Here is a 22,724-nt window from a genome sequence, read left to right on the forward strand (position 1 = left end):
CATTAAGCCCTGTTTTCCCAAAATGAAGCTTTAATTATCTTTTTTATCAATGATTTGAAAAAAACACACATCTCGACCAATGCTTTACGACAAACTCTTTATAAATTTGAATAAGTTGTGTTCATTTCAAACTTGCGATATGAAAAGCTATAACATAATTTTGAAAACTGAGTAACATCTAAGATTATACAATAGCGAACAACTTCAGAGCCTTCGGCGCTTTGATTATGATAGATGATATTCTGTTTAGATTTACTCAAACGATTATCCTGTAAATTGCTCCCATGAAATAATTAACGTTCAGTCATATTTAAAGGACATATCGTGTGTCATAGATAATAAGAAAATGCGAGTTCAACCATTTCTACAAGTAAAGTTCCTTTGAAACTCGGTGAGGCGTTGAAAAGCCGATCGGATGAAGATCTATAGATGTTTTTTACATAAAATCATAAAGATCCTTAAATTACATGAAGTAGGCGAGTTCTGAAGTGCAATACGGATTGTTTATGCGATAATTGACGTAGAAGGTATGGATTTTTGTATAAAATTCGTAGATGCTATAAACAAACACATGTAACAAACACATAAACGAGTTGACGAAAATTCACGATTTAATAACTGTTACTGTAATTATTGGGATTTCCCCTGTGGTCGATCGTTGCTTGAACGTTTTATTAGTTTTGTATCTACTTGTTGACGCACATGTGTTTATAAATTCGACAACGCAATGCATTACGTGCCTCGCGGTAAATCAAACAAAGCTTCTCTCAATGCTGTCATATCACTCATCAGCGTGGCAACATGCACAACAATGTACGGTGGCATAGAGGGACATTCACTTCTCTTTTTTAAAATAAATAGTAGTAGTAGTAGTAGTAATAGTAGTAGCAGTAGCAGTAGCAGTAGCAGTAGCAGTAGCAGAAGCAGTAGCAGTAGCAGTAGCAGTAGCAGTAGCAGTAGCAATAGAGGTAGCAGTAGCAGTAGCAGTAGCAGTAGCAGTAGCAGTAGCAGTAGCAGTAGCAGTAGCAGTAGTAGTAGTAGTAGTAGTAGTAGTAGGAGGAGGAGGAGGAGGAGGAGGAGGAGGAGGAGGAGGAGGAGGAGGAGGAGGAGAAGTAGCAGTAGCAGTAGCAGTAGCAGTAGCAGTAGCAGTAGCAGCAGCAGCAGCAGCAGCAGCAGCAAACTCGTGGTCACGAGATAGAAGAAAGAGGAGAGCAATTAAAAAAGGAGAAGTGAATGTCACCTCTATGCAACCGTACATATGTCTCATTTATAGTCACATCCCAGTTATTATTTTGCTAACAATTGCCAGCAATATTCTGCTGGTCAGAATAGCAACGCTTATCAAAATTACACCAAAAATTGATTTTTTTGCCCGCAAAACATAATGTAGAAATATCATCGAGCTATAATTACGTCGACAGCAGGATAAATAGCAGGAAACACATGATAAAGTTATCGCTAATTAGCAGATTTCGAATGGACAAACATAAACAACTATGTTTGCGATTTGAGAGACGCATATTGCGATGTGCAAGAAACGTATATATTGTGGTCCCATGCGCACAGATTTTCCAAACAAACTCCCATATCATATCGCAGATAAACCAATACTTAAACTCCTCCTAATCAATACTAATAAGTAAAATTGATGTGCAATTTATCAAATTGACTTTTATGATAAATTGTATACAATATAAATATAAACGTGAACTCCAACGGCCTGATGTCGCCACGAAGACGATCACGTTAAAACTGTTAATTTAAATAGTTGCCAAACATTAATACACAGTTATGACAAATATACATAGGCGGTTCCAGAGGGGGGGGTGGCGGACGCGGCGTACGCCCCTCCCCACCTTAAATCGCCAAAGTTAAGTCGATCCATTAGATGTTTCACACTTAACTAGATCTATATCACCTATTTAAACTCATTTTTCTTCTTTTTCGTACACGACATTTTCCACTAATCACAGACATTCGCTAAATGTTTTAACTTAAGACTCTCTGTCGCCGTATTTATCCGTATTACGTAAAAACTATGAACTTTTTTGGCATAATAAGAAGGTATTTTGATGAAAGTACATTAGGCGTGACATGCTCGAAAAGTGGTTGTCAAAGCCTTAAAAATCACTAAAATCGTTGAGCTTCGCCCCCTCCCCCCTGGACCCCTTAGCAGGGCTTTGCTCTGCACCCAACGGCCCCCCTGGACCTCCAGCAAATCTTTCAATATCCCCCCTAAACAGAAATCCTGGATCCGCCCCTGAATATATAATTAAGTACTCGCAGTGAGAAGCATTTTGAAATTAGTATAAATATATATTGAGTGGTAACATATTTTTGCAGTTAACAGATGCTCACACGTTTTTATTGTTATGATTCTGTTGTTGATAGGACTTGGAATACTTCATATTGGTGTTTATAAAGAAAACGTTACATTGATGTACAAAAAAACAGGTAACTCAATGGATCTAATCGATTTTGACCACTGTTGGTTTGTACACACTTAATGGAGGAGCACCAATAATGACCAAAGGATGTTGCACACCAAACATTACACTCATAACTCTTGAGTTTTCAGAGTATATGATTTATAGGGGCATGATTTTTCCAGAACTATCAGATAACAACTGTATAATGTTACACACTTAATAGACAACCCATTATCCTAGTGGTTTCGGAAAACATTTCACAAATATTAACGATATAAGTCCATATAAAGTATGTTACCCCGGTTGTGGCAGGTTTTGATCAAATGGGACAAGATCTGAACAAACTTGGTAGATGGCAACCTCCATTGTGAAACAAACTTTGAATGCACTAATTGGTCGTGTTACACACATGGTACCCTGTTCTTGTTTGGCAAGTTAAGAAATACACTATCTGTACCACTTATGGCAAACACAAGATATCTATAATGGGCTCTTAACCCTTTCAGTGCGGGAACCGAATTTTAAAGGCCTTTGCAAACAGTTTGGATCCAGATGAGACGCCACAGAACGTGGCGTTTTATCAGGATCCAAACTGTTTGTTATTCTGATGGTATTCTTTGAAAAAAATCGAAGAAAATGCTAATTTTAGAATTCTGCAGACAACATTTTAGCAGACGACAAATTTCCCAACATGCAAAGGGTTAAAAGTTCATTAGATGATTATTTAAGTACTCTTGCAATTTCGGATCATTGAACATAAATCGACGTTAAGTGCCCTTTAAAGACATTTCTTGCATACCTTTGTTTAGCTCTTTGATTCTGCTTTAAACTTTTCCAATACACATATTGTTTTCAAATTCTGATAGAAATAATTTAATTAAATAATCAGTACAAACGTGCTTCTTTTGTTGATGTCACTTTTTAAAGTATTAACTATGTTTCGACCATGGCCTTCATCAGTAGTATCAATGTTACCAAAATATAGGAAGAGGTTATAAAGATTAAAGATTTAAGCTTGTGTGTTTTTAAACTTCTTGCTTGAAGACGATTTAACTAGATGTAAATGGCACAAAAAATTGCTTACCGTAGTTGAAATTTGATTCCAATTGTATTGGGCTCATTTTCACAAATTCATTTATGAAACGAAAGCCATTAAAAAGGTTTACCATTTACATGTCCTGACACGACACATGCACGAAGATGTATACAATGCAGTCATTTCGAATATAGTTCATGTTGCTCATTAACTTTAATGGTTGTTACACTATCCCGCCATTATGAAACATCCGATTTATATCTTTTAAAAGTTTAGTTTAAATAATGAATACACGTGAATACCAGATACCTTGTGGTAATTTGATCGAGACCATTTGACAGCCATGAATAACTGTGGTGGGCGTTTTCATTTGTTTTTTATTTGATTTATGTTACGCTGACTATATACTTCGAATTTCAAAATTGTACCATATAATACATTTATGTTCGTTATTTCCGCTCAACTCTGTCAAATAATCTTATCAGCCCAAATGCTTGCAACAAAAAACTCTTTTTTTACCAATAGTATACAATAGAGAAATAGATAAACAAACCTGTAATTATGCTTTCCCTATTGATTACATTGATTTAATTGACATGAATAAAATTGAGAAAAGATAAACGATGTCCCATTGGTTGCCTTATATTGATAGAGGGTGTTTAAAGACGGTTAATTTGAATAAAGTAATACGATCAATTAAAGATCTTTCCACGGGTCCAAGAGGATTGTGGGACATTGAAGGCCAGGGTACTGCGCTCTTCCGTTTAGGTCCAGATGATGCCCTAAATGTAACCTATAAAGATGAAACAAACATTGACAAACTATAATGTATGTTAAGACACTCGTATACGTTAACGTTTTAATATAACGAGATTTGGCGTTCACGTTTCTTCCTCGCGCTTGCATATGATTTTATGTTAAACCAAACTGGCATTTGCTACAAAGAAAACTTAGTACACAGTACATTTCCACTGTTTACTTTGTATTCCCGCCACCCCCCCCCCCCCGTTAGCGGTGGCATATAGCAGTCGTATTGTCTGTCCGTCCGTCAGTCCGTCCGTCCGTCAGTTTTCCGGAGGTTTTTATGCGCTTTCAGATATTGAGCTGACCTTTGCCATGCGAGTCTACATGTACCTACATGGCCTCCAGATGAAGTTTAAGTTTCGTTCCGGTCCATTGATTAATGGCGCAGTTATTGGCGTTTTCTCAATATTAACGGGTTTCCGGAGTTTTCTAAGGAACGCTTTTAGATATTGAGCTGATTTTTTGGTTTGGAGTCTAACGGCATTACTTACAGATGAAGTGTTGATTTTGTTCCGGTCAATTGATCTTTGGCGAAGTTATTGCCCTGGATTTCAAAATTTCCATTTTCCTGAGGTTTTTACGAAACGCCTTCAAATAGTTACCATATTTTTGTTATGCGAGTCTACATACAAGACTTGCAAATGTAGTGTGAGTTTCGGTCCGGTCATTTGATATTTGGCGAAGTAATGAGCCTCGGACTATTTCTCTTTATTTACCGTTTTCCGGAGGATTTTTTTAACGAAACGCTTTAAAATCTTTAGCTGATTTTTGGTATGTGAAATAATCGAAAAGAATCACGTAATTACTCAAAAATGAATTGTGAGTTTCGTTCCGGCCAATTGTATTCTATTTTAATGTTCACATTTTAAAACTGGTGTACTTGATACCTAAAAACAAGAGTGGTTACATCTGTTGCGAATTGTTATGCCCCCGGTAGGGTGGCATATAGCAGTTGAACTGTTCGTCAGTCCGTCCGTCTTTCCGTCCGTCCGTCCGAAAATGCTAACATTGGTCATAACTTTTGCAATATTGAACATGGCAACTTGATATTTGGCATGCATGTGTATCTCATAAAGTTGCAGTTTGAGTGGTGAAAGGTCAAAGTCATCCTTCAAGGTCAAAAGTCAAAAATATAATCCAAGGGAAGTAATAAGCTTTAAAGGGAGATAATTTCTAAACCTGCCAAATGATATATTGAAATTTTATTTCAAAGCGGCGCAATAGGGGGCATTGTGTTTCTGACAAACACATCTCTTGTTCTATTTAAGATATGTACCGTTTATTTAAGTCTATGTTCGTTAACGAACATTATTTATTCCCTTCGTAACTTAGATGCTACGCCAAAAAGCTTCGAACTTCGAGTCTGTCAACAATATTTCAAACTGGAAATGGGCTAAAATATACAAATGTCGAAGATAAGTTTCATTTTGTTTGTTAATGTTTATTGTTAGCAGAAACTATCTAAAGAAATGTAACACATGAGGCCTTCTGTTCATAAAGTCCACCAATTGCTGTAAACAACCAATACATTTTAACTAATTAAGTTGTAATTTGTAAAAAAAAATAGCTATGATTTAAAGAAATAACATTTTAATTGTGTTACTTAACTTCAAATAGTAATACTCCATGGTCAATAAGTTTTTACCTAGCCTTTTCGTGAACATAAACAATGCTGCTTAGGTTATTTTTATTGCTATTTTAATATCTTTGACATACTTGCATGTGAAGTATATAATGTTTAGACAATGTACACTGAACAAGCCTGAATAAATGTTTGTCTTGTCTGTGAGTGGTTCATGTTGGATACCCTAAATACTATTTGTTGGTTGATTTTCTTCTGTGTGCCTTCGTTCATCAGTGAAATCAATAGATCAATCATATTGTATCGATGTTTACCTTGGATTAAATAAAACAATGTTCTGTTTCTTTAAGCAACGCGGATCTTTGGTAAAAGAAACTCTTTTCGTTGTTTTGGTATTAGATTGCATAACCGCTTCTGATATAAAACGATTACGATTTATCGAGGTTCGTATCAGTAGTTTAATTTCAACACGTCGTTTTTCCTCAATCAACGTGTAAAATATAACTGGCATCTATCAATGATTTGTACACAAAAATAAAACGCAGTGTTTGTGTAAACCGAATAGCAAATCATAATACAATTGGAATGTATTCTAAACCTTGCTGTTGTAACGATATAGATTTAGAAAAATCGTGTTTCATGCAGAAATAGTTAATCTGGTCAATTAAGTGAATAGCGTTCTTGAAGATTATAATGTTGCTCCCAATCTGTAAACAAATTAAATTAAACAAGATGAATGAACCATTTTGCGCCCAAAGTAAGATAACAATATAAGCCATAAACGCCCGCCGGAACATGATTTACAACATTTTATAACTTTATGACCGTTTTCAATTTAACATTTTGATAGTGCGTTCTTCATGAAGCATTTTCAAGAACACTTGAAATGACGAAATTACTTTAACTTAAAGTGGCCTTTTCACTGATTTAGCATGTATTGAAGTTTGTCATCATATGCTTTATATTGATAAATGTAAACATAGGATATAAAAAGCTATAGTAAAAAAACAAGAGTAAAATTCAAGAAAGAACAAAAGTTACCATCAACTGGGTTGAACCACTGACCCCTGGAGTAAAAGTCTATCGCTTAGACCACTCGGCCATCCGTACTCATACTATGACTGTATGATTATATACTTTTATATCAGCAATCCTCGTAGTGTCACATAATTAACGACAACAACAAAACTATCCTAATCGTTTCGCGTTGCAACGCTTTATAATTTTATGGTTTTAAATCTTCAAAAGATGCATATATTGGATATTTTAGAGCATGGTAAATGTTTAGTATTATTGTTTCCTCACAAATATCATAACTACAGCAAAAATTTGCGAATCTGAAACATTTTTTTTTATTTTGTCAATTTACCAAAACGTGAAAAGATCTCTTTAATGTGTACTGAACTTTAATAAACATACTGAAAGTAGAAAATGTAGAAAGCATTGATTACTTAACCCATTTTAAAGATCAAAACAACAACCAACGTTTTATAGCAGGCGGGCTTATGTATGTCTCGTTATCTATTTGGTCTGAATCAAAAGTGTGTCATTGTGATTTGACATTTATTATTCTAGAAATATTATTAACATTTGTTCTGGGATCCATCTAATCACCTCTCAACAAACACATCTTTAACTGACAATAGTTGTGCACATATTTAATTTCCTTCCGGAAGTTATTTTAATGTGCAGTGTCTTAAGCGGATATCTAATTAATCTGTTAAATCCATTTCAGTTCATTTTCAACATTTAGACTTTGAAAATGTGGCTGAAATACCTGATATTCCTGGCAGGGGCCTCGCTGTTTCGAACAGGTGAGTTGGTTGGAGAGAACAGGCTTTGGTTTTAAAATCGGTGATATTTTTTAATTGTTCCTTTTTAAAGTTGCTTGATATAAGTTATTACAATGTGATAGGCGCTGTTGTAAGTAGCAGAACATGGTGCGGTATGCAGTTCGGGAATGATTATTGTAAAAACTATGTACACATATATAAGAAGAAACCGCGTAAAGATCTATATGGCAGTTTGAAATGCGCATTAGAAAGTGCCTTATTGATCTTAAATATGCTTCATTCGCTTCATTCAGAAAGTCGAAAGTTGCATGTTTGTGCGCATGAATAATTCCGTTTCTTATTTGGCAATGCGCGCTGTCCTGCCTCTCAACAAGCAGTTTGGCAACTGAGATCGCGTTCAAATCGATAAAAACAAAACACATATTGAGGTTAATACTGTATTTTATCTGTAGCGGGTTTTATCATGTAAACAAACCTTCAACGAACGACCTTTATGAACGACCTTTATGAATTATTGGAGCGCATCTTTTCACATGTCATTAAATAGTCATTAGATAAACTTTGTGCAACAGTTTAAGTGTCTAAATCAATGCAATCTGATCTAACTCATTAAAACATGTTTGTTACAGTTCTACATAAAGAGTTTTGTATCAGTGGTACGTACGAAATGTAATAACATATCTATACAAATGTTCAGATAGAAAATCCCTACAGCGTAATCAAACATTCACTGTTATACGTGTTTCGCAGTTTGGCCAATTTATTAATAAGTCGATTAACGAGAAAGTTTTGTAACAATTATGGAAGACGGATTCAACAAAATTGACACAATGTTTTAAATGTGTCGCTGCAAAAACAAATGATTGTAAAACGTAGTTTTGTTGATGTTTTGTGTATAGCTAAAGTATTACCAGTTATATCGCCGGATGAAACACTTCTGTCCATAAATCTCAGAAGTGTCAAGCATATGAGAAGTTTTAACGATCAAAATCGATTCGAAACTTACGATTTGTAAGGCATAATCGTATCTGTTAAATACAATAACCTTTTCGTGACACAAGCACTTTGATGACTTACATATAGCTCTAACGACCACAACTAACGGAGAAGCAATATAATAGTGTAATAAATGGTTATTGCATCCGGTGTGATATTTAGAATAATGTGTTTTTAAGGAAACATGCACATGATAATCAAGAAGCACACACCATGATCAATACTGGCATAATGTTAGAAGCCAATATGACCAGTTTATGGATTGTATACATGTGATATATAAATACATGTCATATATGTGAATAACCTTTTATTGTTTTATGTTGTTTTTTTCATGTGAACGCCAATACACAATATAATAGACTAGATATAGATCTACAATATTAATCATATAAGTTATTGACAGAAACCGTTGACAAGGTGTCCAGTGACTACTGGTCATGGCGGCTGTCAATCTCCAGGGAATTCTCCACTTCTATCGGCACCTACAAGTACAATGATAGGCTTGATTCGTATACATATGAGAAACTCGAGGACATGAAGGTATTTTAGAGAGAGACTGATATAAGTATTTAGTTCGTACGCATATGAGAAGCTCGAGAACATGAAAGTTTTCGAGATTGTAACTGATCTGTTATTAATTGCAACACAGTTTTCAGTCGCAGTATAGTTTTCGTTTACTCTGTCTTATATCGTTTGCATTCGGATATAAAGTTACCTGAATGTATTACGCATGCTTGTGCGATAATGTATCACCGGAAAATACACCGACAATTGGAAAACACAGCCTGTGAGATGATATGTGGGCGACTGAAAAACCAGGGATTTCTGTCGGCCTTTTAGAGAAATATTGTGTGTTTTTTAAACACAGTTAGACGCGATGAAAAGAAACCACCAATATTTTCACACAATTTTGCTAAAAATATAAAATACAGAAATCAAACTAAATTATTGTTTACATTTTATTATACCCCCACAAACGAAGTTTAGGGGGGTATATAGGAGTGAACTTGTCAGTCGGTCGGTCGGTCGGTCGGTCTGTCTGTCGGTCCGTATTAAGTGTCCGCTCTCTAATTCAAGTAGTTTTCATCCGATCTTCACCAAACTTGGTCAGAAGTTGTATCTACATGATGTCTAGGCCAAGTTCGAACATGGGACTTGCCGGGTCAAAAACTAGGTCACGGGGTCACTTAGTGCGTTTTAAACATTTAGCATGTTGTCCGCTCTCTAATTCAAGTAGTTTTCATCCGATCTTCACCAAACTTGGTCAGAAGTTGAATCTAGATGATCTTAAGGCCAAGTTCGAACATGGGCCTTGACGGGTCAAAAACTAGGTCACGGGGTCACTTAGTGCGTTTTTTAACATTCAGCATGGTGTCCTCCCTCTTATTCAAGTAGTTTTTATCCGATCTTCACCAAACTTGGTCAGAAGTTTTATCTAGATTATCTGAAGGCCAAGTTCGAACATGGGCCATGCCAGATCAAAAACTAGGTCACAAGGTCACTTAGTACGTTTTACACATTGAGCATGGTGTCCGCTCTCTATTTCAAGTAGTTTAAATCCGATCTTCACCACACTTGGTCAGAAGTTGTAACTAGATGATGTGTAGGTCAAGTTCGAACATGGGCGATGCCGGGTCAAAACTTAGGTCACGGGGTCACTTAGTGTGTTTTAAACCTCACCATGTTGTCCGCTCTCTAATTCAAGTAGTTTTTATCCAATCTTTACCAAAATTGGTCAGAAGTTGTATCCTGATAATGTCTAGGGCAAGTTTGAATATGGGCAATGCCGGGTCAAAAAACAAGGTCACGGGGTCACTTAGTTCGTTTTAAACATCACAATGTTGTCCGCTCTCTAATTCAAGTAGTTTTCATCCAATCTTCACCAAACTTGGTCAAAAGTTGTATCTAGATGATGTCTAGGTCAAGTTTGAATATGGATCATGCCGGGTCGAAAACAAGGTCACGGGGTATCTTAGTGCGTTTTAAACCTCGCCATGTTGTCCGCTCTCTAATTAAAGTAGTTTTCATCCAATCCTCACCAAACTTGGTCACAAGTTTTATCTTAATGATCTCTAGGACAAGTTTGAACATGGGCCATTCCGGGCCTAAAACTAGGTCACGGGGTCACTTAGTGCGTTTTTAGCTCGACTATTATATATGAAATATATATAGTGGAGCTATCCTACTCACCCCCACGTCGGCGTCTGCGTTAGCGTGCAAATGTTAAAGTTTTCGTACTACCCCAAATATTTTCTTTGCCCCTTGACATATTGCTTTCATATTTTGCATACTTGTTTACCAACATAACCCCAACCTATAAACAAGAGCAGACAACTCTATCAAGCATTTTGTCATAATTATGGCCCCTTTTCCTTTTAGAATATGCAGAAAATGTTACAGTTTTCGTACTACCCCATTTATTTTCATTGTCCCTTGACATTTTGCTTTTATAATTTGCATACTTGTTCACCAACATCACCCAACCTATAAACAAGAGCAGACCACTCTATCAAGCATTTTGTCATAATTGTTGCACCGTTATATTTAGAATATGCATATTATTGATAAATCTATGTTAAAGTTTGCGTACTATCTCAAATATTTCCTATATCCTTTGACATATTGCTTTTATATGTTGCATACTTGTTAACCAACATGACCCCAACCTATAAACAAGAGCAGACTACTGTATCAAGCATTTTGACATAATTATGGCCCCTTTTACACTAAGTTAATTGAACATTTTGCTTAAATTGCCATAACTTCTTTATTTATGATCACATTTTATTATTACTTTGACAAAACCACACTTACCTGAATACAACAATGGATTCCACCCAAACAATACCCCACGCCCCTACCCAGAATCCCTCCCCCCCTCCCAAACACCCCCCCAACCTCCCCCCCCCCCAATTTTTTTTTAAACATCATCTAATAAATTACCACACCCCACATTATACCCCCTCTAACCCCCACCGCCCTACCCCCTCCACCCCCTCCCAATTTTTTTTAAACATCATCTAATAAATTACCACACCCCACATTATACCCCCCTCTCACTCCCACCCCACCCACCCCCATCCCCCCCCCCCACCCCCGAATTTTTTTTTTAAACATCATCTAATAAATAACCACACCCCACATTATACCCCCCTATCACCCCCATCGCCCTAACCCCCACCCCCCATTTTTTTTTAAACATCATCTCATAAATTACCACACCCCACATTATACCCCCTCTCACCCCCCTACCCCCCTACCCCCCCCCCCCCCAAAAAAAAAAATAATTTATTTTTCCTGTTTTTATTTTTGAAAGATCGTCTAATAAATTATTGAATATGAACAATTTCCCCATGATGGCTTACGTTATACTGTCAAGCACTCGAATAGTCGAGCGCGCTGTCCTCTGACAGATCTTGTTTAACATTCATCATGGTGTCCGCTCTCTAATTCAAGAAGTTTACATCCGATCTTCACCAAATTTGGTCAGAAGTTTTATGGAGATGATCTTAAGGCCAAGTTAGAACATGTGCCTTTCTGGGTCAAAAACTAGGTCAAGGGGTCACATTTGCATCGTCTAATAAACCTACATTCGACACAAAGATAATTTTGGGAGAAAAAACACCATGTTGTCATCGCAATCTGACTTACTAGCACACATGAAAATGTGTAATAGCTGAACAACTAATGTTTTTAGCAATTCAAATGGTATGCAAATACTTCATAGACGACCCTCAAACTTACCCCAGTTTATGAAAGGTTTAAGTTCAACACCTCATGAAAAGGATGGGAATTGTGAAAAATCAACATACTTCCGCATACCATGTAACAAGCTGCTATTTATAAACAGTTGTATTTTGAAGACCTTGTGATAATTTTTAAAGACTTATTCAAAACCAAATACTTCGTCATTTTATGAGCTGATAAAATACAGTTCACCACCGCAAGCCCTTTGTTTATACAGTACGCATATGTTTGTTTATTCTTCAGTTTGTAATTAATCTTAAACTTTTGCTTAAGTGTTCTAGTCTTTAAAAGGTTATTTCAAGATTAATTTATACAAAAAACATGTATATAAATAATTAACGTATTCCTCGCATAACGTATTGAATTGTTCACGTTAACTTTAAATAACATTGTATATCCAATACGCTGCCCAATATAATAATTTACACGAAAAACAACACGTTTATAGACACATATACATGTTCAGTGGAATCTGCGCTATTTCATTGTAGGTGGAAGTAGACGGCTTTTTGAAGCGTTTAACGCTGGTGAACAGTTCCTCTCTGGTAGGAGAAAAGCTGATCTCGTTCAAAGTTCTTAAGGAGATCCTGGAAAACGTTCGAGATGGCTATGAATGGAAGGAGTATGGCCATTTCATGATTAGTATTCTTTAACTGGAGGACACATTTTTACAGTAGCGCTGGTTTCATTAATGATACATGCATATAACATGTATGATAATGTTTGCTCTGATTATATGTTAGTTTGGGTATATTTTATTAGCTCATCTATTTTTTGAAAAAAAAAATTATGAGCTATTGTCATCACCTTGGCGTCGGCGTCGGCGTCCAGTTAAGTTTTGCGTTTAGGTCCACTTTTCTCAGAAAGTATCAATACTATTGCATTCAAACTTGGTACTTTTACTTACTATCATGAGGGGACTGGGCAGTCTAAGTTAGATAACTCTGGCGTGCATTTTGACAGAATTATGTGCCCTTTTTATACTTAGATAATTGAAAATTTTGGTTACGTTTTGTGTTTAGGTCCATTTTATTCCTTAAGTTTCAAAGCTATTGCTTTCATACTTTCAACACTTACTAACTATCATAAGGGGACTGTGCAGGCAAAGTTATGTAACTCTGACTGGCATTTTGACAGAATTATGTGCCCTTTTAATATTCAGAAAATTGAAAATTTGGTTAAGTTTTGTGTTTAGGTCCACTTTATTCCTACAGTATCAAAGCTATTGCTTTCATACTTGCAACACTTATTAACTATCATAAGGGGACTGTGCAGGCAAAGTTATGTAACTCTGACTGGCATTTGGACGGAATTATGGGCCCTTTATACTTAGAAAATTGAAAATTTTGTTAAGTTTTGTGTTTTGGTCCACTTTACCCCTAAAGTATCATAGAAATTGCTTTCATACTTTGAACACTCGCTAACTATCATAAAGGTACAGTAAAAGGACAAGTTGCATAACTCTGGTTGTCATTTTTACGGAATTATGGCCCTTTTTTGACTTAGTAACTTTGAATATATGATTAAATTTTGTGTTTCGATCCACTTTACTTCTAAAGTATCAAGGCTATTGCTTTCAAACTGCAAATACTTTCATGCTATCATGAGGTTACTGTACCTGGCAAGTTGAATTTTACCTTGACCTTTGAATGACCTTTACTCTCAAGGTCAAATTATTAAATTTTGCTAAAATTGCCATAACTTCTTTATTTATGATAAGATTCGATTGATACTTTGACAAAACTACTCTTACCTGACATACCACAATAGACTCCACCCAAACCATCCCCCGTGCCCTCAACCCCCTCCCCCCCCCCCCCCCCGAATCCTCCCCCCCCCCTATTTTTTTTTAAGATCATCTTACAAATGACCACCACACCCTCACACTTTACCCCCCCCCCACCCCCCCCCCAAAAAAAAATATTTTGGGAACGGTTAAAAAACACAAATATTTATTTTTATTATTTTATTTTTGAAATACCGTCCAACCATCGCACCCAAGAATCCCCTCCCCCCCCCACCCCCGCCCCCCACCCCCGAATTTATTTATTTTTTTTGCTTTTTTTTCGCATTTTTGGAAGATAATGTAATAAATGTCCACACCCCCATACTATACACCCCTCTACACTCCACCCCTCCCTCTTTTGTTATTGAAATTAAGAGTCCCTTCACCTTTAAAAAGAAAATAGATGATCGGTCTGCACCCGCAAGGCGGTGCTCTTGTTTAAGTTTATCACAGGCATATATACATCTTATTTAATGCATTTCACAGTTATTGTGCATTAAGGTGTGTTTTGCTGCGTTTTGACATTAAAAAACTTAAGTACTACACAGTTATAGCTTATCTAAATATAGGTGTATGTCGTACGAAGTCATACACTTACATTTAGATAAGCTATAACTGTGAAGTACTTAAGTTTTTTAATATGTCATGGCTTTGTTGATCCCGTGTATGATATATAACAAACAGCATTCCAATTTTCAATACATTTTTATTATGACAGCTATCAGCCTTTGAACCCAATTAATTTCTTGGAGCTCTGGTTTTACGGTCTCGACATATTTGTCTCAGCACAGCCGTTTGACACCGAAGGCGACTTTGTTAACTATGTTCGAAGAATTGAAGAAGGGCCCCGACAGGTATTTACTCTAACGATGTTATTTCGTTTATGATTTTTTTTATTCTTCCGGAAATGCTTGCGATTTGATTTAATTTGCGTAAACAAGCACTATATGCATACAATATGGTTTATTTTTAGATAGAGGAAATGATAAACTTGAGTCGCAGAGCCATTGCAAACGGTCACACGAGCCATAATGCCTCAGTTGTGAGTAACATGCGTATGCAGTTGCACTCGTTGAAAAGCACCAATGTCATTTGCGTGTCCATTAAGGGGTTCTATATCATAGAGAATACAATTGTTTTCTGTAAATAAAATTCATACAACAAGTTGTATAATTGAATTTTTCCATCTCAAATAAATTAAAATCAGGTATTTAAAAATAAATAAATGCATAAACAAAATTAAGATACGTGAAAAGAAATTCATGGCTTTATCCTTTACACATACTATCTCGATATCAAGTACATATTATAAAGTGAGAACCCCATATCCTATTTCTAAATCAGAGACCCCGTATATATATATTTATTTATTTATTTATTTATTTATTTACTTATTTATTTATACGCGATTTCAAACATTGCATTATATATGTTTAATAGTCCCGTGTTCCTGGAAACATAGACGACATGGTTAAACCACCAAACGAATCAGCACTTTACTCCCCACTCAAAAAAGACAATGCCAGTGCCATTCTGGGAAAGAATGCGTATGTATACAATATAATGTTACATTGACTTATACTTTGTTGTCATTTGGTATGGGCTTAGATTCCTCTAGTCGTATTCCGTTTAAGTTTCATCCATACTACATATTATTAAGATGCACGATAAAATAGTTTTATAGTTTTGTTAACAGTGTGTCCATTTTCAAGTGGAATTTATTGGGCTCTTAATAACAGTGTTTGTATGTGGACATGGGGATAAACAGTGCTAGTTTATTCAATTTGCTTACAGAACTTATTTTTAACATATCGGTCGGTTCTTTATTTAGTGCGGCGGTGGAAAAAACGGCTTCAAGATGCCATTACTGCATTCAATGCTAAACTCCTTAAGGCCAAGGAGTTTTTAATCAACGTAGGTGTATGCGTCATGTGTAATTTTAATGTTAATTTATAAATAAGTACATTACGTTGCATTATTTTTGGCTACGAAACATATAAAATTGTCATGTGTCATGTTTTTGCGAATCCAAACATTATTAATTATATAACATAACAATTTCTGCAAAGTCGATTACGGCATCATAATATAAAACGGAGTTGTCATCTTTGAACCATATTTTCATAAGTGCTATTTTTTCTCTGAATTGTAAGACGCCCGTCTGTAGATAGAATACCTATCTGTTTGTTAATCTATAGTATATCTTGTGCGAAGAATATTAAATTAATGTTTTTTCGTATAATCTTCAAGGAATATATGCCCAAAACGCGCCCTGGTCTCGGGTTAAGTAGCTTGCCCGGAGGAAGAGAAAACTATCAAGCCTGTCTAAAGATCCATACTTCCACAGAAATGACAGCACAGGAGATCCATGACAAAGGCTTAGAGGAGGTGAACCGAATCGAGAAGCTTATAAGACAGGTACATGGTTTATGGCAAAACGGATGACGATATAATACCGTCTTTTTTTTAAATCAATGCGTATGCATTTAGTCATGCGTAAAACAATATAACAATCGGATTCAATTATTAATCGCATGCGCGCAGCAGACCCATATTCTAAGTAGACAAATCCTCTCATTTATGTTTGGACCAGATTGTGTGCCCCATGATATGAAGTGCATAGATATGATTCTACACCGCCGTTTGCGATTGAAGTTCTTGAAATATAACCCCAGATTTGGTCAATTCAAATCAACATGGTTGAGATGGTGCCAACTAACATGTTAAATATAAACCAAGTACTTAGCCGTCAGAAACTTGAAACGCATTTGAAGTTACAATCGCTATACAATTATTATGTACATGAGAATGCCCTCAGTAGAAAATTCATGGAACTACTCATTAAACAATAAGGTCGGTCCGTATCGTATGGTTTGTTTATCAAAGATTAAAGTATGGTTATTGTTTTATTTGTAGATGTTGTGTATTTTGTAATTTTCAAATCAACAAGCACTATAAAACCAAAACAGGTGTAGGGATATATTTTGTTATCCCATTTTCAACGCGACATTGACGGTATAACGCCTTATGGAATATACTAGCCTGTATCCAACCTTGTGACAAGTCTGTCGCGTGCACGGACTATTTTTTACTTTACCACTGAATGATTTTTCATAAGAAATAAAGTCAAGAAAACTTTAGCTTCAAAATTATACGACCTTCAACCTTTAAATCTAGTCATATGACAAAATATTTCGCCATCCGTATAATAAATCAGCTGATTCCGCGACTTATTTCACATGAACACGTACTGTATATCGACATATTTGAATTGTCAATTTTTCACATTTTCCTTATTTTGTGTAATTTGCATTGTTTATAACCCATGCAATTAATTTTGACATTTAAGAATGTACAACAAGCCATACAAATATCGCACAATTCATAAATAATCTGCAATATTTGCTTTCCGATTTAATTCACGTTAGGCATAGAGCTGGGTAAAGTATAAGATGGTAAAAATAGCACCACACTGGAATTCGGAACGTCCCATTTTGTACACGGTATTATCTACTCATTTATTTGTTGTGTAATGGAATGTTTTCATTCTTTGTGTATTTATATATTAAATTATTTTCTGGTAAGCGCATTTACCATAGACAAATAAATAAGTGTGCAAGTTTAAACATAATTTTGTTTGGATGCAGAAATTTTGCAAATGCAACCGAGTTTACCAACGGCTATTATTGATAAACTGCTCCGGTTCATTTTAACAGCAGTAATGTAGAGAACATGACGTAGCGTGTGACGAAGAAGAAAGTTTATTGAGTTCGTTAACTCATTTAAATATAGTGATAGGATGGCATAAGGGTCTTTATTTAACTATGCTTAAACTATTAATAAAGATCCTAGATGCAAAATCGTCAATTATTGACTTACATGGATTATTAGATGGATTTCAAAGGATAAATAAAGGTAAGATACTAGTTCGAACTAGCTAACGAAACTTCACATACAGTTTATATAGTATTGACATACCCTGTATAAAGTCGCGCCAGTCAAAAATCATAAAAAGCGACATTCAAAGTTATGGAACCCAGAACTAAGTTCGAACGTGTTTTGCTTTTTTGTACTTCTGTCGTTCCCTGTTCTCGGGGAAATGATTTTAACATGGACGCCATTGATGCATCGGATCAAACACGGCATACCCATAACATTATATAAAAACACGTTCTGTATGTACTTTTATCCCATTTTCACCGCGACATTGACGGTATAACACGTTGTGGGATATACTTGCTTGTATTCAACACTGTGGAATATACCTGTCGCGTGCACGGACTACTTTTTAAATGACGTCATGCGATATGCGCTAAAATTAGGTCGATATTGTTTGGTTCATTGATCGAATTTTAAGGTCACCCATTAGAAGAAAATGTGCATATTTTGCAGAAAAACATATATCTGACATATTCACCAAAAGAAATGTTGAAATAAAATATGAAATTACACGATTTTTGTTTTGTTATTTTTTTTTTTTTATAACAAAGTCGACAAAACTTAAGCTTCAAAATTATACGACCTTCAACCTTTAAAACTAGTCATATGACATAATTTTTCGCCATCCGTATAATGAATCAGCTGATTGATGGCGTCATAAAATGACATACTTATTGCGTCATTTTCCCCATTTTTTTGACGATTTATTATAAACGCGACTTATTTCACATTTTTTCTACATGTACTGTATGTCGACATATCTGAATTGTCAATTGATCACATTTTCCTTATTTCGTGTAATGTGCATTGTTTATAACCAAAGCATATACTTTTGACATTTACCTTAAATATTAAGAATGTACAACAAGCCATACACATATCGCACAGTTCATGAATAATCTGCTATGTTTGCTTTCCTATTTAATTCACGTTAGGCATAGAGCTGTGTAAAGTATAAGATGGTAAAAATAGCACCACACTGGAATTGGGAACGTCCCATTTTGTACACGGGTATTTTCTACTTATTTATCTGTTGTGTACTGGAATGTTTTCCATTCTTTGTGTATTTATATATTAAATTATTTTCTCGTACAATAAGAGCATTTACCATAGATAAATAAAACATTGTGCAAGTTTAAACATAATTATGTTTGTATGCAGAAATCTGCAAATGCAACCGAGTTTACCAACGGCTATTATTAGATAAACTGCTCCGGTTCATTTGCATAACAGTAATGTAGAGTACATGACGTAGCGTGTGACGAAGAAGAAAGTTAATCGCGTTCATAAACCCATTTGAACAAAGTGTTAGAATGGCATAAGGGTCTTTATTTAACTATGCTAAAATAATTATTAAAGACCCTAGATGCAAAATCGTCAATTATTGAGTTAAATGGATTATTAGATGGATTTTAAAGGATTATTAAAGGTAAGATACTAGTTCTTACGTGTTTTGATTTTTGAAATTGTACTTTTGTCGTTCCCTGTTCTCGGGGAAATGATTTTAACATGGGCGCCATTGATGCATCGGATCACACACGGCATACCCATAACATTATATAAAAAACACGTTCTGCGCGTCCTTAAATTCGTCGTCCGAAGTCGGAAAACGTATTGCCCTGTATATTTTGTCAAATAAAGTGTCAGTCGCTGCAATTGTCTGTTTACTCGTCAAAATTGTCAAGGTCTTCGATAGCTAAAGAAACTTCAGCGTACAGTTTATTTAGTATTGAAAGACCTGTACAAAGTCGCGCCAGTCAAAAATCATAAAAAAAGCGACATTTAAAGTTATGGTAGCCAGAACTAGGTCGTAGATGGTGTACATGTATGTTGACATCGACAGCATTTTGTCAGGAGCAATCGCCGCCATATTGGATTTGATCATTTTCTTTCGAAAATAAAATGAATTATAGTAAAGTAAAATCTTCTTTTCGCGGTCGCAATGTGTTAAAATTCGCATACTGCGTAAAATAAAATGTAGGCATATGGTGATATTTTTTACTTGTTTGACAGTTTGTGTGTGAATTTTTTAAAGACTATTTTGCGTACCAGAACAAATACATGTATATCACTACGCATGGTTACATTTGTTAGATTTTAAGCGCTTTTATGACTGAATTAAAATTATTGTTAAGGTTATTAGATCTATTTATGTTAAATGTCACGTTGAAAAAATCAAACGGGATAAATAGAATACTAGGATTAGCGTTGAATACAGAGAAGTTTATGTTGCTCGGCTCGAACACCGAAAGCGCTCGCCAAGGCTCGCGCTTCCGGCGTTCTAAGCCTCGCAACATAAACTTCTCTGTATTCAACGCTAACCTAGTATTCTCTATATATTCGTCGTCCGAAGTCGGAAAACGTATTGCCCTGTATATTAGGTCAAATAAAGTGTCAGTCGCTGCAATTGTCTGTTTTAGTGTTTACTCGTAGAAATTGTCAAGGTCGTCGATGGTGTACATGTATGTTGACATCGACATCATTTTGTCAGGAGGCAATCGCCGCCATATTGGATTTTGATCATTTTCTTTCGAAAATAAAATGAATTATAGTAATGTAAAATCTTCTTTTCGCGGTCGTAATGTGTTACAATTCGGATACTGCCTTAAATTGAATCGAGGCATATGGTGATATTTTTACTTGTTTTACAGTTTGTGTGTGAATTTTGTAAGACTATTTTGTGTACCAGAACAAATACATTTATATCACTACGCATGGTAACATTCGTTAGATTTTAAGCGCTTTTAAGACTGAATTAAAATTATTGTTAAGGTTATTAGATCTATTTATGTTAAATGTCACGTTGAAAAAAATCAAATGGGATAAATAGAATACTAGGATTGGCTTGAATACAGGGAAGTTTATGTTGCTCGGCTCGAACACCGAAAGCGCTCGCCAAGGCTCGCGCTCCCGGCGTTCTAAGCTTCGCAACATAAACTTCTCTGTATTCAACGCTAAGCTAGTATTCTAAATTTTCTTATCCGAATATGCTGGCGTTGCACTCGTTGAATTTCTCTTGATATCATTATGCATAAAATAAACTTAAAAACACATTATATTTCATACTGTATACAATTTATTTGACGCGTAAAGTACTAGATTAACTGTCTTTGTTTTGTTGTTTTTTCCAGAAAATGAGCAACATAGGGTTTCCCAGCACAACAAAGTTATCAGAGATGTATGCTAACTTGTCTAGTGACCCGAAATTTGTCTTCAATAATTCAGTGAGTTAAATATATTGACCTCTGTCTAAAAATAATTCGTATACAAATTATTCCTATTAAGTTATTATGTTATTATTTTAAAATAATATATGGAACATATTACACTAAACTATGTAAATGTTTTGATTTAAAATATTATCGCATCATGCCTCCGTGTTAACGAAATACCATTTTTAGCTCATCTATTTTTTTAAACAAAATGAGCTATTGTCATCACCGTGGCGTCGGCGTTGGCGTCGGCGTCCGGTTAAGTTTTGCGTTTAGGTCCACTTTCTCATAAAGTATTAATGCTATTGCATTGAAACTTGGTACACGTACTTACTATCATGAGGGGGCTGGACAGGCAAAGTTAGATAACTCTGGCGTGCATTTTGACAGAATTATGTGCCCTTTTTATGCTTAGAAAATTGAAAATTTAGGCTAAGTTTTGTGTTTAGGTCCATTTTATTCCTTAAGTATCAAAGCTATTGCTTTCATACTTGCAACACTTACTAACTATCATAAGGGGACTGTACAGACAAAGTTATGTAACTCTGATTGGCATTTTGACAGAATTATGTGCCCTTTTTATACTTAGAAATTTGAAAATTTGGTTCAGTTTTGTGTTCAGGTCCACTTTATTCCTAAAGTATCAAAGCTATTGCTTTCATACTTGCAACACTTACTTACTATCATAAGGGAACTGTGCAGGCAAAGTTATGTAACTCTGACTGACATTTGGACGGAATTATGGGCCCTAAATACTTAGAAAATTCTGGTTGTCATTTTTACGGAATTATGGCCCTCTTTTGACTAAGTAACTTTGAATATATGGTCAAATTTTGTGTTAAGATCCACTTTACTTCTAAAGTATCAAATTTCTTGCTTTCAAACTTCAAATACTTTCATGCTATCATGAGGGTACTGTACCTGGCAAGTTGAATTTTACCTTGACCTTTGAATGACCTTGACTCTCAAGCTCAAATTATTAAATTTTGCTAAAATTGCCATAACTTCTTTATTTATGATTAGATTTGATTGATTCTTTGACAAAACAACTCTTACCTAACATACCACAATAGACTCCATCCAAACCATCCCCGACGCCCCCCCCCCCCCCCACCGAATCCCCCCCCCCCCCTAAAAAAATTTTGTTTTCTTTTCTTAAAGATCATCTAATAAATGACCACCACACCCTAACACTATACCCCCCCCCAACCCCCCCCCCCCCCCACCACCCCCCCAAAAAAAACAAACTTTTTTTTATTTTTGTTATACATGGTTAAAAAGCACAAATATTTTTTTGTGTTATTTTATTTTGGAAATACCGTCCAACCATCCCACCCAAGAATCCCCCATTTTTTTGCATTTTTGGAAGATAATGTAATAAATGACCACACCCCCAC

The 22,724-nt window shown here is 35.5% G+C and overlaps 1 protein-coding gene across 1 annotated transcript in view; it reads left to right on the forward strand.

The window, feature by feature from the left end:
* The first annotated feature begins 354 nt into the window (after positions 1-354).
* The window catches only part of LOC127835782 (uncharacterized), a 32,545-nt gene continuing 10,175 nt past the window's right edge, over positions 355-22,724 (forward strand). The window contains exons 1-10 of the mRNA XM_052362218.1: positions 355-527; positions 7,587-7,665; positions 9,047-9,183; positions 12,882-13,012; positions 14,895-15,030; positions 15,150-15,218; positions 15,617-15,727; positions 15,971-16,090; positions 16,427-16,594; positions 21,247-21,339. Coding sequence (XP_052218178.1) covers positions 7,614-7,665; positions 9,047-9,183; positions 12,882-13,012; positions 14,895-15,030; positions 15,150-15,218; positions 15,617-15,727; positions 15,971-16,090; positions 16,427-16,594; positions 21,247-21,339 — 1,017 coding nt within the window. The 5' untranslated portion in view covers positions 355-527; positions 7,587-7,613. The remainder of the gene's footprint in view (positions 528-7,586; positions 7,666-9,046; positions 9,184-12,881; positions 13,013-14,894; positions 15,031-15,149; positions 15,219-15,616; positions 15,728-15,970; positions 16,091-16,426; positions 16,595-21,246; positions 21,340-22,724) is intronic.

The sequence above is a fragment of the Dreissena polymorpha genome, chromosome 6 (genome assembly GCF_020536995.1).
Source record: "Dreissena polymorpha isolate Duluth1 chromosome 6, UMN_Dpol_1.0, whole genome shotgun sequence".
NCBI lineage: Eukaryota > Metazoa > Mollusca > Bivalvia > Myida > Dreissenidae > Dreissena > Dreissena polymorpha.